General features: G+C 43.7%; 1 protein-coding gene across 2 annotated transcripts in view; it reads right to left on the bottom strand.

Moving 5' to 3' along the window:
* Positions 1–14769, bottom strand: part of LOC125454713 (programmed cell death protein 4) — a 61037-nt gene that overhangs the window by 6646 nt on the left and 39622 nt on the right. For both annotated transcript variants that reach the window (XM_048535806.2, XM_048535816.2), the window contains exons 8-10: positions 10777–10884; positions 8630–8737; positions 3607–3746 (exon numbers count right to left, since the gene is read on the bottom strand). In XM_048535806.2, the coding sequence (XP_048391763.1) occupies positions 3607–3746; positions 8630–8737; positions 10777–10884 (356 nt within the window). The remainder of the gene's footprint in view (positions 1–3606; positions 3747–8629; positions 8738–10776; positions 10885–14769) is intronic.

Genomic DNA, 14769 nt, shown 5'->3' with positions numbered 1-14769 from the left:
TTTGGCCTCATGCAAGGTTGCTTCTTTGTTTAAGGTGGGAAGCCGAGATAATCCAGGCAATTACAGGCAGTGATGGGGACATCAGTGGAGGGGAAGCTGTTGGAGAAGATTATAAGACAGTATTTATTCACATTTGGAAGCAAATTAACTTGTTAGTGATAGCTAGCATGGGTTTGTGTGGAGGAGGTCATGTCTCACCAATTTGTGCTTTTTTGAGGAGGTGACAACAATGATTGGGAGGAAAGGGCAGTGGATGTTATCTATACAGACCAATGTAGACATTTGACAAGTTATCTCATGGTAGGCTAGTACAGAAGGTAGAGTGTCATGGGATTCTGGGTGAGCTGGCCAGATGGTTACAAAACTGCCTTGGTCATAGAAGACAGAGTGGCAGTGGAAGAATACATTTTAGAATGGAGATCAGTAACTTGCGGTTTTCCAGGGATATGTGCTGGGACCTCTGTTGTTTATAATATCATAGAATCACAGTGGCTCACTGGTTAGCACTGCTGCCTCACAGCACCAGGGATCTAAGTCTGATTCCAACCTTGGACAAGTGTTTGCATGGGTTTCCTCTGGGTGCTCCAGTTTCCTTCCATAGTCCAAAGATGTGGTTAGATGGATTGGCCATGCTTATTGCCTTTGGTGTCTAGGGGTGGGTAGGTTACCTGGATTAGCCATGGAAAAAATGCAGGGTCACAGGGATAGGGTGTGGGCCTAGGTGGGACGCTCTTTGGAGAGATAGTGTAACTTGATGGGCTGAATGGCCTGCTTCCACACTGTAGAGGTTCTATGATTTTTGGGGCGACACAGTGGCTAGCACTGCTGCATCACAGTACCAGGGACACAGGTTCAATTCGACCCTCTGACGACTGTCCGTGGGGAGTTTGCACATTCCCCCCATGTCTGCATGAGTTTCCTCCGGGTGTTCCAGTTTCCTCCCACAGTCCAAAGATGTGCAGGCTAGGTGGATGGGGCCACAAATTTTCCCATAGTGTCTAGGGATACCCAGGGTAGGTGGATTAGCCATGGGGAAGGCAGGGTTACAGGGGCACAGTAGGTGGGTGCAATGCTCATCAGAATTTCGGTGTGGACTTGTTGGGCCAAATGGCCTGTTTCCACACTGCAGGGCTTTATGATGATGATTCTACTGTAGCAGATGAAGTTTAATCTGGACAAATGTCAGATGATGCATTTGAAAGATCAAATTCAGGGTGAGAATTAGCCAATAAATGGCAGAGCTGTAAGGAGGACTGACATACAGAGATTTCTGGGTGTGCAAGTCCACAGATCCCCGAAAGTGGTAACACAGGTGGATAAGGTGGCCAAGACGGCATACAGCACACTTGCTTTTATCGGCCTGGGCATCAAATATAAAAGTTGGCACGTTATATTACAGATATACAAAACCTTAGTTACACCACATTTCGGAGACAGCGAGCAGTTCTTGTCACCACATACCAGAAGAATGTGAATGCTCTGAAGAGGGTGCACAGAATGTTTACCAGGATGTTGCCTGGCCTGGAGAGATTTAGTCATGAGGACATTATGAGACATAGATAGGGTGGATAGTCAAAGGCTTTTCCTCAGGTCAGCAAGGTCAACTACAAGATGGCACTGGTTCAAGGTGAGATTGGAATATTTAAGGAAGAGTACAGAAGCATTTTTCACACAGGTGCCTGGAACGCACTGCCAGTGGAGGTGGTGGAAGCAGACCTGTCAGCAATATTTAAGGTGCTTCATAATAGACACACGAACAGGTAAATAAAATGAGGGAAATGAGTGGAGAGAAAACTCGTATGGATGATAAGTAGCAGGTCTAAATAGGGACTAGGAATCTAGTGGGCTTGGTGGGCCAAAGGGTCAGTTTGTGTGCTGTACTGAATTGTAATAAAGTGGAAACATTTACAAAAGAAATGATAGAATAATTCAAATTACTTATACAAATTCAAAGGTCATTAAGCACACAGTAGAATTACATCCTATTAATTCCAGTTAAGAGTCAACCACATTGTTGTAGGGCTGGAATCACATGTGGGCAAGGATGGCAAGTTGCTTCCCTAAATAAGATTAGCGAAACAGATGGGTTTTTCTGACAACTGACAATGGATTCATGCTTATCATGAGACTCTTAATTCCAGATTTGAATTCAAAATTCACCATCAGCCATGGTGGGATTTGAACTTGGATCCCTAGGACATGACCCGAGACTCTGGATTAACAATGCAGCTATGATACCACTAGACTATTGCCCCCACCCCACAAAAACTGCAAAGGAATGAACCAGCTTCTGTATGGTAGAAACAAAAACAGAAGTTGCTGGAAAAGCTCAGCATGTCTGGCAGCATCTGTGGAGAGAAATCAGAGTTAACGTTTTTGGTCAAGTGACCCTTACTCAGAACTGACGGCGGCTGGGAAAGTATTGGTTTTTATGCAGAAGACAGGTTGGGGGGAGGGGTTAAGGAGTAACCAATAAGTGGAGATAGAGCCCAAAAAGAGAGAGAAGAACAGTTGGACAGACAGAAGAGTGGTTAATGGTTAGCCTGGGGGAATGAATGGCTGCTAATGGAGACTGTAAGTGGCTAACAGTGGGCTTTGTGTAATAACTAAACATGGTGATAACAGGTCCTGGTGTGGGAGTTACGGCGAGAGCTTGGGAGAAGGTGCCTCAAGCCCGAAAAGTCCTCGGAACTAACAGCTCAGTAGGTTTAAGTCACTTGTGACTTTCATCTTTCCACCTGAACTACAGATAGCTTCTGTGATAATGGCAACTGCAGATGCTGGAGAATCCAAGATAACAAAGTGTGGAGCTGGATGAACACAGCAGGCCAAGCAGCAAATCAGGAGCACAAAAGCTGACGTTTCAGGCCGAGACCCTCTGACGAAGGGTCTAGGCCCAGAGCATCAGCTTTTGTGCTCCTGAGATGCTGCTTGGCCTGCTGTGTTCATCCAGCTCCACACTTTGTTATCTACAGATAGCTTCTTGTTGGAGTTATCATACATTTACTTAAAAGTATTCAGATTTAAGTAACCTTTTCAGGGTACACAAATGTAACTCCTTGGCTTTATTTACCCTATACAAGTTTGCCTGTGGCTCGGGCGTTAATCTGCAGCGTATTACCTTGGAAATTCCACTTTTTAAATTTAGCTCCTATTCAAAATCTTTCAGCAAGACCTTATAATCCTTTCAATGAGGATATAACAACTGATCTGTCCCTTCCCACTCCCAGTTCCTCTCCAACCAGCAGGCAACAGAGGGTCTCCCACTCATGACTGTACAGAACAGTGTCTATTCCTCAATACATTCTCAGGATCTTTATTTAATGTACTGTATTCAAGTGGATGTTAAAGTCAATGTGTCATTGTAGCTGCTCTAAACGATGCAAGATTCTGTCAATTCTGCACTGCACACAACGTTCTGTTTCGGAGAATGCTAATGGTTTGACCCAAGCCCATGAAATTAGCTGGAGTTTTGAGTCAGTCTCTCAACCTGTGGATTTTTTTTATTCATTCATGCGACATTGGCATCGTTGGCTGGCCAGGATTTATTGCTTGGCCCGAGTCGCACTTGAGAAACTTCCTTGGAATAAGATCAGATTAACTTACCGTGAAGGACAGCTGTCACGAAGCTGCTTGGTTATAACGGCTTCCTGAACACACAGGTCTAAGAATTTCTCCAGAATTGTGTGGACAAGCGGGACATCCAAGTTTATGTCTGGTAACTCATCAAACACTCGCTGGAAGCCCTGTAAGTAAGCACAGAAAGCTGCATAGTTCCCAGCCCATTACAGGTGCCAGCATTTTGCCCACTACTGATGTTAGGTTAATAGTAGCTTTCAGTTTTCTCTTCTTGCTTTCTTAAACTGTGGAGCTAGTTCTGCTACCAGTCTCTAGGGAAGTGAGTAAACCTGCTGTGAGCAGTGTTAAAAGTTAACATAAGGAAACCCAATAACATTTCAACAAGAGATAATTACTGAACACACCAGAGCTGTTCAACAGGAAGAAATGAAGCACCCTTATTCAAGGATAAGTGCAAGGACATTCCTGGTAAGCACACAACAGTCAGTTATGGACACGGTTTCAGAAAGTAGGGAAAAATAAACAAGTTGTTTGAGTTTGAGTTAAAGATTTGTAAAAAGATTTTGTTTGACTGACCAAATTGAATATTTGATTTTTTGAGAGACTGAATGTGGATTGGGAGAAAGCTTTTGACAAGTTAGTCATGACCAAAATTGAGGCTCATGGAATAGGAGGATTGGTAACAACTAGCAGAAAGTAAAATAAAAATTGGCTTGGGGCAGAGAACGGTGGTCATGGTACACAGTTACTTTCCACACCGGAGCGGTTTAATCAAAGACAGGGCGCCAGCCCAATGATTCGGACATTGGTATACAAAGTAAAATTTCAAACATTAGACTCGGAGGGATGGTAGACATCAAGAATAATACTAATCAAGCCCAACATTACATCATAGCACAGCAAAGTGGCAGAGCAAATCCATTCCACATTGAAGTGAGTGGCAGTGCATTTTGGCAGAAAGGAAAGGAAGATGTTGTGGTACAGTGCTAGGAAATGTATGGGACATCTTCAAAGATTTATGCACATAAACCACAAGATGACAGATTGTTTTGAGTAGCTTGTCAAAATAAGTTGAGACTTGAGCTTTGTAAAAGAGAGGCATTGAGAACAAAATCACAAAAGTTAGACAAACTTTAGAAAACTCAGGTTGGATGACAACCACTATATTAAATAGTCATTATTAGAATCAGAATTGAAATATTGCTGAAACGAGAGGCCTGTTGCTGGAGGTTTTCATTTTATGGCAACCAGGACAAACATAAACCCAAATTTCAAACTGTCATATCAATTTATACAGTGCGAGACTGGCCACAGAGTTGCCACACAAGAAGTAAACTGTAGGGTCCCAAGCTCCCTGGTAATTCCAAACACGTGCATGGCTTGAACATATTCCTCTCCTTTGCAGATAACAGATCACTATATATAGATCTTTGTCAATTCCCTCCATTGAAGAAAAGTTTCTTCCTATGTACCTTATTTACACATTTAATTTGGTACAGCTCAAGCATGTCCCCTCTCAATCTCCTCTGCTCTAAGGAAAACAATTCAAGTCTGCCGAATCACTTTCTATACCTCGACTGTGTTGTCCAATTACAGAAACGTATCTAACAGTAGATATTTTTGGTTTTGCAAGTGTGAGCTGATTGAATATGGACTCTAGTCTCCTGTTATGAATGAAGGAAATTGCTACCTGTTTTTAATCAGCTAAATGTTGAGACATATGGCATGCATATCCCCTGGTAACACAGTAGCACCAACACTGTTCAACAGCGTAAGTGGCGAATGTTTCTCTGGATGAACGCAGCATCTTGTTCATGGAAACTACAAGTCTCATAGATATTGCACAGTAGCATCATGAAATAAGACAGTGGCTATGCTGATCAATCATTATTTGCTGTCTATCACACAAAATTGCAGACGGGACAAAGGCTGCCACTTTTGACCTTGCAAGGGATCACAGATTACTTCAAATCACCCTAGAAATGCAAAGTATTGTAGCTTAAAACCTAGAACTAGTTAAGGAACCTGCTTCAAGCTGCTCCCGGAAACTAAGGTAGCCATGGTGATGACACATTTATACAAGGAAGACAAAAAGCAATTCAGACTAGCCAAAAGTCCCAGGGTAAGGAGACCCAAATTTGAGGATGGTCTCAGACGTGGAGTGGGGTGGGGCAGAGTGGAGATGAGGGGACAAAATGTTTTATGCAACTGATTTTAGGTCATTACCACTGTCTGAGGGGGTGGGGGAAGCATCAAAGATAAATGTTTTCAAAAGGAAATTTGGTGAACACTTAAGGAGAATAAACTTGCAGGACAGCAGACTGTATTTCTCATAACCTGCATGAACTCAATGAGTCATATGATCTCTTTCTGTGCCATGATGACTCTATATACAAGTCAAAAAATTCAACTGGAGGAGGCAGAATCTTTGCCTGATGCCATGGAAACAAACAAAAGTTGTATACACATACTCTCCTAAAGCAAAACAGGCACAACCAGGAACTGAGTCTGTGCTGAAGGGAGGTTAAGAAAAGACTAGAACATAGAACAGTACAGCACAGAACAGGCCCTTCAGCCCACAATGTTGTGCTGACCATTGATCCTCATGTATGCACCCTCAAATTTCTGTGACCATATGCATGTCCAGCAGTCTCTTAAATGACCCCAATGACCTTGCTTCCACAACTGCTGCTGGCAACGCATTCCATGCTCTCACGACTCTCTGTGTAAAGAACCCGCCTCTGACATCCCCTCTATACTTTCCACCAACCAGCTTAAAACTATGACCCCTCGTGCTAGCCATTTCTGCCCTGGGAAATAGTCTCTGGCTATCAACTCTATCTATGCCTCTCATTATCTTGTATACCTCAATTAGGTCCCCTCTCCTCCTCCTTTCTGGAATTAAGTTGGAAAAACCTCATCTTAGTGCTCAGTATGAGTCCAAACAGTAGACAGTGTTCCCACCAATTCTAGTTTTACCAGGGCTACACAATGCCACACTCATTCAAATGCAGACTTGATGTTGAGGGCAGTCACTGTAGCCTCACCTCTGAAGTTCAACTCTCACCCATGTCTGAGTTTTTCTTAATTTATTCATTTTGTGGGATGTGGGTGTCAGTGGATAGACAGCATTTGTTACCTGTCCCTAGTTATAGTGTCAGAGATCTGTATCGCATGGAAACAGACTCTTCGGTCCAACTCATTCATGCTGACCAGATATCCTAAATTAATCTAGTCCCATTTGCCAGCATTTGGCCCATATCCCTCCCAACACTTCCTATTCATAAACCCATCCAGATGCCCTTTAAATGTTGTAATTACACCAGCCTCCAACACTTCCTCTGGCAGCTCATTCCATTCATGCACCACCCTCCGAGTCAAAACACTGCCCCCTTGGGTCATGTTTGAATCTTTTCCCCCTCACCTTAAACTTATGCCCTCGAGTTTTGGACTCCACTACCCTGGGGCAAAGACCTTGGCTATTCACCCTATGGATGTCCCTCATCATTTTATCAATCTCAATAAGGTCAACCCTCAGCCTCCGACACTCCAGGGACAACAGCCCCAGCCTCTCCCTGTAGCTCAAACCCTCCAACTCCAGCAACCACACTTGTAAATCTTTTCTAAACTCTTTCAAGTTTAACAACATCATTCCTATAGCAGGGAGACCAGAATGGACCAACCACTGTCCTGTCCAGCTGCAACATGACCCTCCCAACTCCTATACTCAATGCACTGGCCAACAAAGGCAAGCATACCAAACATCATCTTCACTATCCTATCTACCTGCAATTCCACTTTTAGGGAACCCTACAAACCTGCTCTCCAAGGTCACCTTGTTCAGCAACACTCTCCAGAACCTTACCATTAAAGGTAAGGTGAGGAAAGTTGCCCATGAGAAGATGGTGGTGAGGTACCTTCTTGATAACCTACAGATGACCTCCGTGGTTTGACCCACAATGCTATCGGGGAGGGAATTCGAGGACTTTGATCCAGCGACAATAAAATAATTACAATATATTTCCAAGATAATAAAATGTGAGGCTGGATGAACACAGCAGGCCAAGCAGCATCTCAGGAGCACATGCTCCTGAGACGCTGCTTGGCCTGCTGTGTTCATCCAGCCTCACATTTTATTATCTTGGAATTCTCCAGCATCTGCAGTTCCCATTATCTCTGATACAATATATTTCCAAGTCAGGATGGTGAGTGGCTTCAAGAGGAACTTGAATGTGGTGGTGTTCCCACATGTCTGCTGCCCTTGTACTTCTAAATGGACCTGGTTGTGGGTTTGTAAGGTGCTGTCTGAGCATTTTCAGTGAATTATTGCACTGCATTTCGTAGACAGTAGCAGTAGTGTGTACTGAGTGCCAGTGGTGGAAAGAGTGAATGAAGGGAGATAGTAATGAACCAGATGGGTCTTTATAACATGGTCATCATTAGACCGTGATAGTAGGATTTAAATTTGTGCCCCAAGAACACGCTGCCCTTGCCATTCTAGATGAAAGTGGTCGTGGGTTTGGAAGGTGCTGTCTGAAGATCTGTAGTGAATCTCTGTAGCACAACTTATAAATAGTACACACTACTGCTACTGAGTGTCGGTGGTGGAGTGAAGGGATGCATGTGGCTGTGGTGCCAATCAAGCAGCTGCTTTGTTCTGGCTGGTGTCAAGCTTCTTGCGTGTTGTCGGGGCTGCATTCATCCAGGCAAATGGGGAGTATTCCATCACACTCCTAACCTGTGCCTTGTAGATGGTGGACAAGGCTATAATGAGGTCAGGAGGCAATATTTTTTCCAGTGGCAGGATGCAGAAAAAGTGAGAGTAGTGAGAACCAATTGTTATCCATCTCTTTGCATTTTATCTAAATATTAATACTCACTTCATGGCAGTAGTCAGATGAACCATGGTCTATTTACCCTCCCAAGATCAGTAAACATACACATGCAGTGTTCCCAATGTGACACTAGATCAGGTCATTTGATACAAGCCTCAACTGACTAGCTAGGTGGAGAGATGCAGGCAGCAGGGAAAGGCCAGGCTTGTATTTACCCTGTTCATCTGGTCCAGTGTGACGAGCCCACTCTCCCACAGCATCTTCAACAGCTTTACCATCTTTGCTGCTGTGTTTCCAGTTGACTCCAGCACCATGATAACAGCCTGAGGAGGAAGAAACATTTGCATTTGCATAGCTCCTTTCACATCCCAAAGAGCTCCATGTGCAATTAATGATTTTAGAACTGTAGTCATTGCTATGATCAACATATCAGCAGGCAAGTGCTTCAACATGCAATGTTTAGCTGTTTGTTTTTATAGAGTGGCAAGAGGAATTGCTGAATCCAGATACTGATAAGAACTCTTTCACCAACTGCCTACAGATCATAGGATCTCAACAGATGAGATCTCAAGTCTTATGGCTCATGTCCAAGGGTGAGCAATAACAGTTCGGACAAACTAAGAGATTGTGAAAGCAAACCTCTTAGTAAGGCCTTAAGAAACAGAAATAGGTCATTCAGCTACAGCCTGATCCACCATTCAATAGAATAGTGGCTGATCAGACCTTCCTCACTTTCCTGCCTTTCCCTGTAAACCTATTGATCAATACTATCTCAGCCTTAAACACACATGAAGACTCTGCCCTACAGCTCTATGGCAAGAAGTTGTCAAGTTCCACACGAGATCACAACTCTTAAGAAATTCCTTATCATCTCAGTCTTAAATTGACACCCTTTTATTCTAAGAGTAAGCCCCCTGTCCTAGATTCTCCAAGTTTTTAAAAAAATTAATTCATGGAATGTAGGCACTGCTGGCTGGCTACCATTTATTGCCAGTTCCTAGGCGCGCTTGAAAAAAAAAGAGGAGGGTGCTAAGCAGCTTTCTTGAACTGCTGTGGTACACATGCTGGGAGCTGACCTGCAGATATTCAAAATATCTACATAATTTCAGATTGCCTGTGACAGCACTTTTCAAATCTAGCACCTCTGCCACCCAGGAGGACAACGACAGCAGGTACATGGGAACACCAACAGCTTCAAGTTCCCCTCCAAGTCTGTCACCATTCTGATTTGGAACCACATCACTGTGTCAAATTCCTGGAATCTCCCTCCGAACCACACTCTGAGTACCCCCTCACAGGCTGCTACAGTTGCAAGTGGCAACTAACCACTATCTTCTCCAGAACTATTAGGGACCGGTAACAAATGATGGCCCAGCCATCAACACACACATATTCCAGGAAGAGATAATGGGAACTGCAGATGCTGAAGAATCTGAGATAACAAAGTGTGGGGCTGGATGAACACAGCAGGCCAAGCAGCATCTTAGGAGCACAAAAGCTTTGGTGTCTAGGCCTGAAATATAAGCTTTTCTACTCCTAAGATGCTGCTTGGCCTGCTGTGTTCATCCAGCTCCACACTTCGTTATCTCTTATTCCAGGAATAAGAGTCTTTCAATGACGGACTAAACTTCAGGGAAGTACTGCTTTCGGTTTGCACTCAGCTCCTGCTCCTTGGCACTGCGAGAACAATAGGAAGGACTTGATGGCAAGTGATATCATGAAGGTGTTGACTAATGAGATAGCCAATAATCTCCGATCAATCTAACAGACCCTATACACGAGGGGACAAAATCAGGAGAGCTCTAGGAATCATCATTTTAAATACAACAGTTTTTCTAAGGAAGCACAGACCATTCACTATGTGTGAGCCATGTGGAGATCAAGCTTTGACTAACTTCCACTTCTTGTTTTACACTTGGGATTTCCTCCACCTTTAGTATTTATTTGCTCCAAAACAACCTGTTTACATCATGGAGTCAATGACAGCCTCTTTCAGAACAAGGGAGCAAACAGCTATGCTCGTGACATTGACCGCAGCACATTCCTCACACCCTACAGCTGATAACTCTTTGCAGAAAGATGATTAAAATAATCTCTGAAAACAAGGCAATTGTTTCACATCAAGTCAAGTCTGTTCCACAACAACAGATGGTTTGGTTATCACTTGCCTCAAGTTATTGATGGAGAGTACGGCAGACATGAAACTCAAGTAGGCAAGGAGAGGGGCTGGAAAGCCATCAACGTTACTACTTCACAATAGGAAGTAAATTTTCTCACTATAGACAACTGGATCTCAGTTTATTTTATAATGCACTACCAGGCCAAGCTGAAACACAAAAGCATAAGGAATATCTGTGCTCACCTCGTAAACAAGCTCATGATGGAAATGTGGCACCTCCAAATCACGGAGGCAATGCTCGGCTTCCGCCAGCTCTCCAGAGAGCAGGAACTCTTTCAATATGAAGTTCATCTGGCACAGGAAGAAAACAAGTCAGCAAAGCACAGGAAAAAAAGGGGGCAGACAACACAAGATGTTATGGCTAATCTCAGAGATAGTTATGCCCATTGTTTCTCCTGGGGTGATCAGCAGATACTGGAAATGGTTCTCCGTCCCCTGATAATGTTCTGCTTTCACTTTGCAAATGGACCCCTTAATCACCGTTTATAAAATACATGCAGAACATTCAAGGGCAACAGATTAATTCCAGCCTGGAGACTTTCCTTCTCTCACTGAAAATGCTTTAATCCAAATCATCCCCTCTGTTCTGTAATTGGAGCCTGCAATCTTCCTGTGTCATTTAGCTTTGTGCAAGATCAGGTGGCACATTTATAAACTGGGCTATCTGAGCTCCTTTGTGAAGATTTTTTTAAAATATTCATTCACAGGATATGGGCGTTGCTGGCTAGGCAGCATTTATTGCCCATCTCTCATTGCACAGAGGTTAGTTAAGAGTCAACCACATTGCTGTGGGTCTGGAGTCACATGTAGGCCAGACCAGGTAAGGAAGGCAGTTTTCTTCCCTAAAGGACCTCAGTCAACCAGATAACAATTGATAATGGATTCAAGGCCATCATTAGACTCCTAATTCCAGATTTTTATTGGATTCAAATTCCCAACACCAGCTTTGACAGGAGGGGAGGAAATCAGGAGAGCTTTAGGAGTCATCATTCTAAATGCAAGTTTTTCTAAGGAAGCACAAATCATTCACCATGATGTGTGAGCTATGTGGAGATCAAACTATGACTAAATTCCACTTCTTGTTTTACACTCGGGATTTCCTCCACCTTTAGCATTTATTTGCTCCAAAACAACCTGTTTACATCATGGAGTCAGGACTCAAACCTGTGTCGCCAGAACATCAGCTGGGTCTCTGGATTAACAGTCTTAATGGGCGGTAATATCACTAGGCCAATGCCTCCCCCTCCTTTTTAGTAACCAATGAACTTGTTTTTCCTGTGATGTTATTCCTTCTTTTGTGCCGCATAACGGTAGTTTGATGCCACCTGGTATATCATCTATTCCATCGTGTGCGTAGCACCGGTACAAGGCCAGGGTCATACAGCATGGAAACAGACCCTACAGTCCAACCCAGTCCATGCCAACCATAATCCCAAACTAAACATGTCCCACCTGTCAGAATTCACCCATATCCCTCCAAATATCAATGATGGTGCAGTAAAATCGTAGCAGAATACAGCACCCAATATCATTAAAATTCTTTCCGACTCGCTTTTTCTCCTCTCTCCTTCACATTTTCCATTTTTCTGCTCCCTATAAAATAGCTTTTCCAGAACGAAATAAAGCAAGACAGTGCAAAAACCATGAAACATCCATCATGAACAAGTCAAAACACAGTTCTACATTCTTAAGCATCCTGCCACACCTTAACGCCCCAGGAATTTGGAAGTCACGCAAGACATCAAAACGGAGTTTGGACTTGAACAGAGCAGCACAGCACAGGAATGGACACTTCAGCCTATGATGTTGAGCCAAATTAAGCTAATCCCTTATGCCTGCCCTTGGTCCATATCCCTCCGTTCCATGCATATTCATGTGCTTATCTAAAAGCTTCTTAAATGCACTTTATTGTACCTGCCTCCACCACCACCTTCGGCAGCGCACTTTAACCTCCTAGCACACTAATAGAAAAAAGGCTCTCACATCTCCTTTGCACTTTACCCCCTGTCACCTTAAATACATGCCCCCTTGCAGTAGATATTTTGCCTCTGGCAAAGAGATTCTGACTGTCAACCCTAACTACGTGTCTCGTAATTTTACAGACTATCAAGTCTCCCCTCAGCCTTCAAGAGAAAATAACCCAAATTTGTCCTTATAGCTCATGCCGTCTAATTAAGGCAACATCCTGGTAAACATCTTCAGCACCCTCTCCAAAACCTCTACATCCTTTCGGTAATGTGGCGATCAGAAATGAACACAATATTCTTAAGTGTGGCTTAACCAAAGTCTTATAAAGCTGCAATATGTACTCTTGTACTCAATTCAACAAACAATCCGTCTTCTTTACTACCCTACCTACTTTTTTCTGGCCATTTTCAGGGGAGCTATGGACTTGAACCCCAAGATCCCTCTGTTTAGCAATGATGTTCATGGTCCTGCCAGTAACTGTACACTTTTCCTCAACATTTTGTCACTCGAAGTGCAGCACTTCACACTTGCCCAGATTAAACACCATTCGCCATTTTTCCACCCATATCTGCACCTTATATATACACACACATCTCCCACTGTATCCTTTAACAACCTTTACGCTATCTACAATTCCCGCGACCTTTGGATCATTTGCAAACTTACTAACCCATGCATCTACATTTTCATACAAGTCATTTTTACATATCACAAACAGCAGAGGTCTCAGTGAGGATCCCTGAGCAGCGCCACGAGTCAACCAGAAAAGCACCCTTTCACCACTACCCACTGCCTTCTACGGGCAAACCAATACTGGATCCAGGCAGCCAAGTCACTGTGGATTCCTAGCCTGTTAATTATATATTGATAGTATACGTTGTCACCTACACCTTGTTACATTCAAGATATGGAGGTTTGATTTTTTACAAATAACCTATTCTATTTCCTGAAAATGTTGTACTCATGGTAGTTCTTATTTTAAAATTTGGTTCATTTAGATTAGGGATCACTCGCCAGGCTCGATAATGTCCTTTAGCGAAGGAAGTCTGTCATCCTCACCTGTACTGGCCTACACGTGACTCTAGACCCACAGCAATGTCGTCAATGCTTAACCACCTCCTGGGAAGTTAGGGATGGGTAATAAATGCTGGTCCAGGCAGCTGCCCTCATCTCATTAATGAATTAAGACAAAAAATAAAAGACCCTCTGCCCTTGAGCTGTTGACACAGATTTGAGATTCTTGACCCAACTGTAAATGAGTGAGGGCTGTAGGGAGAAGCAAAAGTGACCATAGCACACTGACCAGGGAATAGAGGGAGACATTCACAGGTGGGAGAAAAGAGAAATGTAGTTGAAATCAGGAACAGCATAATGCAGGGAGTAGACACTATTCTGTGGCCAGGATTGCGAGCTCTGAAGGCTGTGTTGCCTGCTTGGTGCCCAGTTTCAGGATAACTTACCTGGGCTGCAGAGGAAAGATCCTGTTGTCGTGGTCCACATAGGTACCAGTAATATTGGTAGAACAAGGTAAGAGTTTCTGCTGAGAGAATACGAGCAGCTAGAAACTTCGTTAAAAAGTAGAACCAAAAGGTGGTAATCTCCGGATTACTGCCTGAGCCACAAGCTAATAGCACAGGGTCAACAAGATTAAACAGGTAAATTCATGGCTCAAAGATTGGTTTGGGAGAAATGTGTCTGAATTCTTGGGACACTGGCACTAGTAATAGGGACGGAGGGAGCTGTTCTGATGGATGGGCTCCAGCTGAATCATACTGTACGGGTGCGGTCACTTTTGGAATACTGTGTTCAAGTCTGGTCTCCTGGCTACAGGAAGAATGTTGTAAAACTTGAAAGGGTTCAGAAAAGATTTACAAAGATGTTGCCAGGTTTGGAGAGCTTGAGCTAGAGAGAGGCTGAATAGTCTGGGGCTACGTTCCCTGGAGTGACGGCTGAGGGGTGACCTTACAGAAGTTTATAAAAACACGAACGGCATGTTGAAGCATCCCACCCAGACCCATCCCTTCTATAACTCACACACCCCTGAACACTACGGGCAATTTAGCACAGCCAATCCACCTAGCCTGCACATCTTTGGGCTGCGGGAGGAAACCGGAGCACCCGGAGGAAACCCATGCAGACACGGGGAGAATGTGAAAACTCCGCACAGACAGCTACCTGAGGGTGGAATCAAACCCGGGCCCCTGGGGC

The sequence above is a fragment of the Stegostoma tigrinum genome, chromosome 1 (genome assembly GCF_030684315.1).
Source record: "Stegostoma tigrinum isolate sSteTig4 chromosome 1, sSteTig4.hap1, whole genome shotgun sequence".
Taxonomy (NCBI): domain Eukaryota; kingdom Metazoa; phylum Chordata; class Chondrichthyes; order Orectolobiformes; family Stegostomatidae; genus Stegostoma; species Stegostoma tigrinum.
Note: the sequence above shows the minus strand (reverse complement) of the source record. Positions and strands in the feature narration are given on the sequence as shown.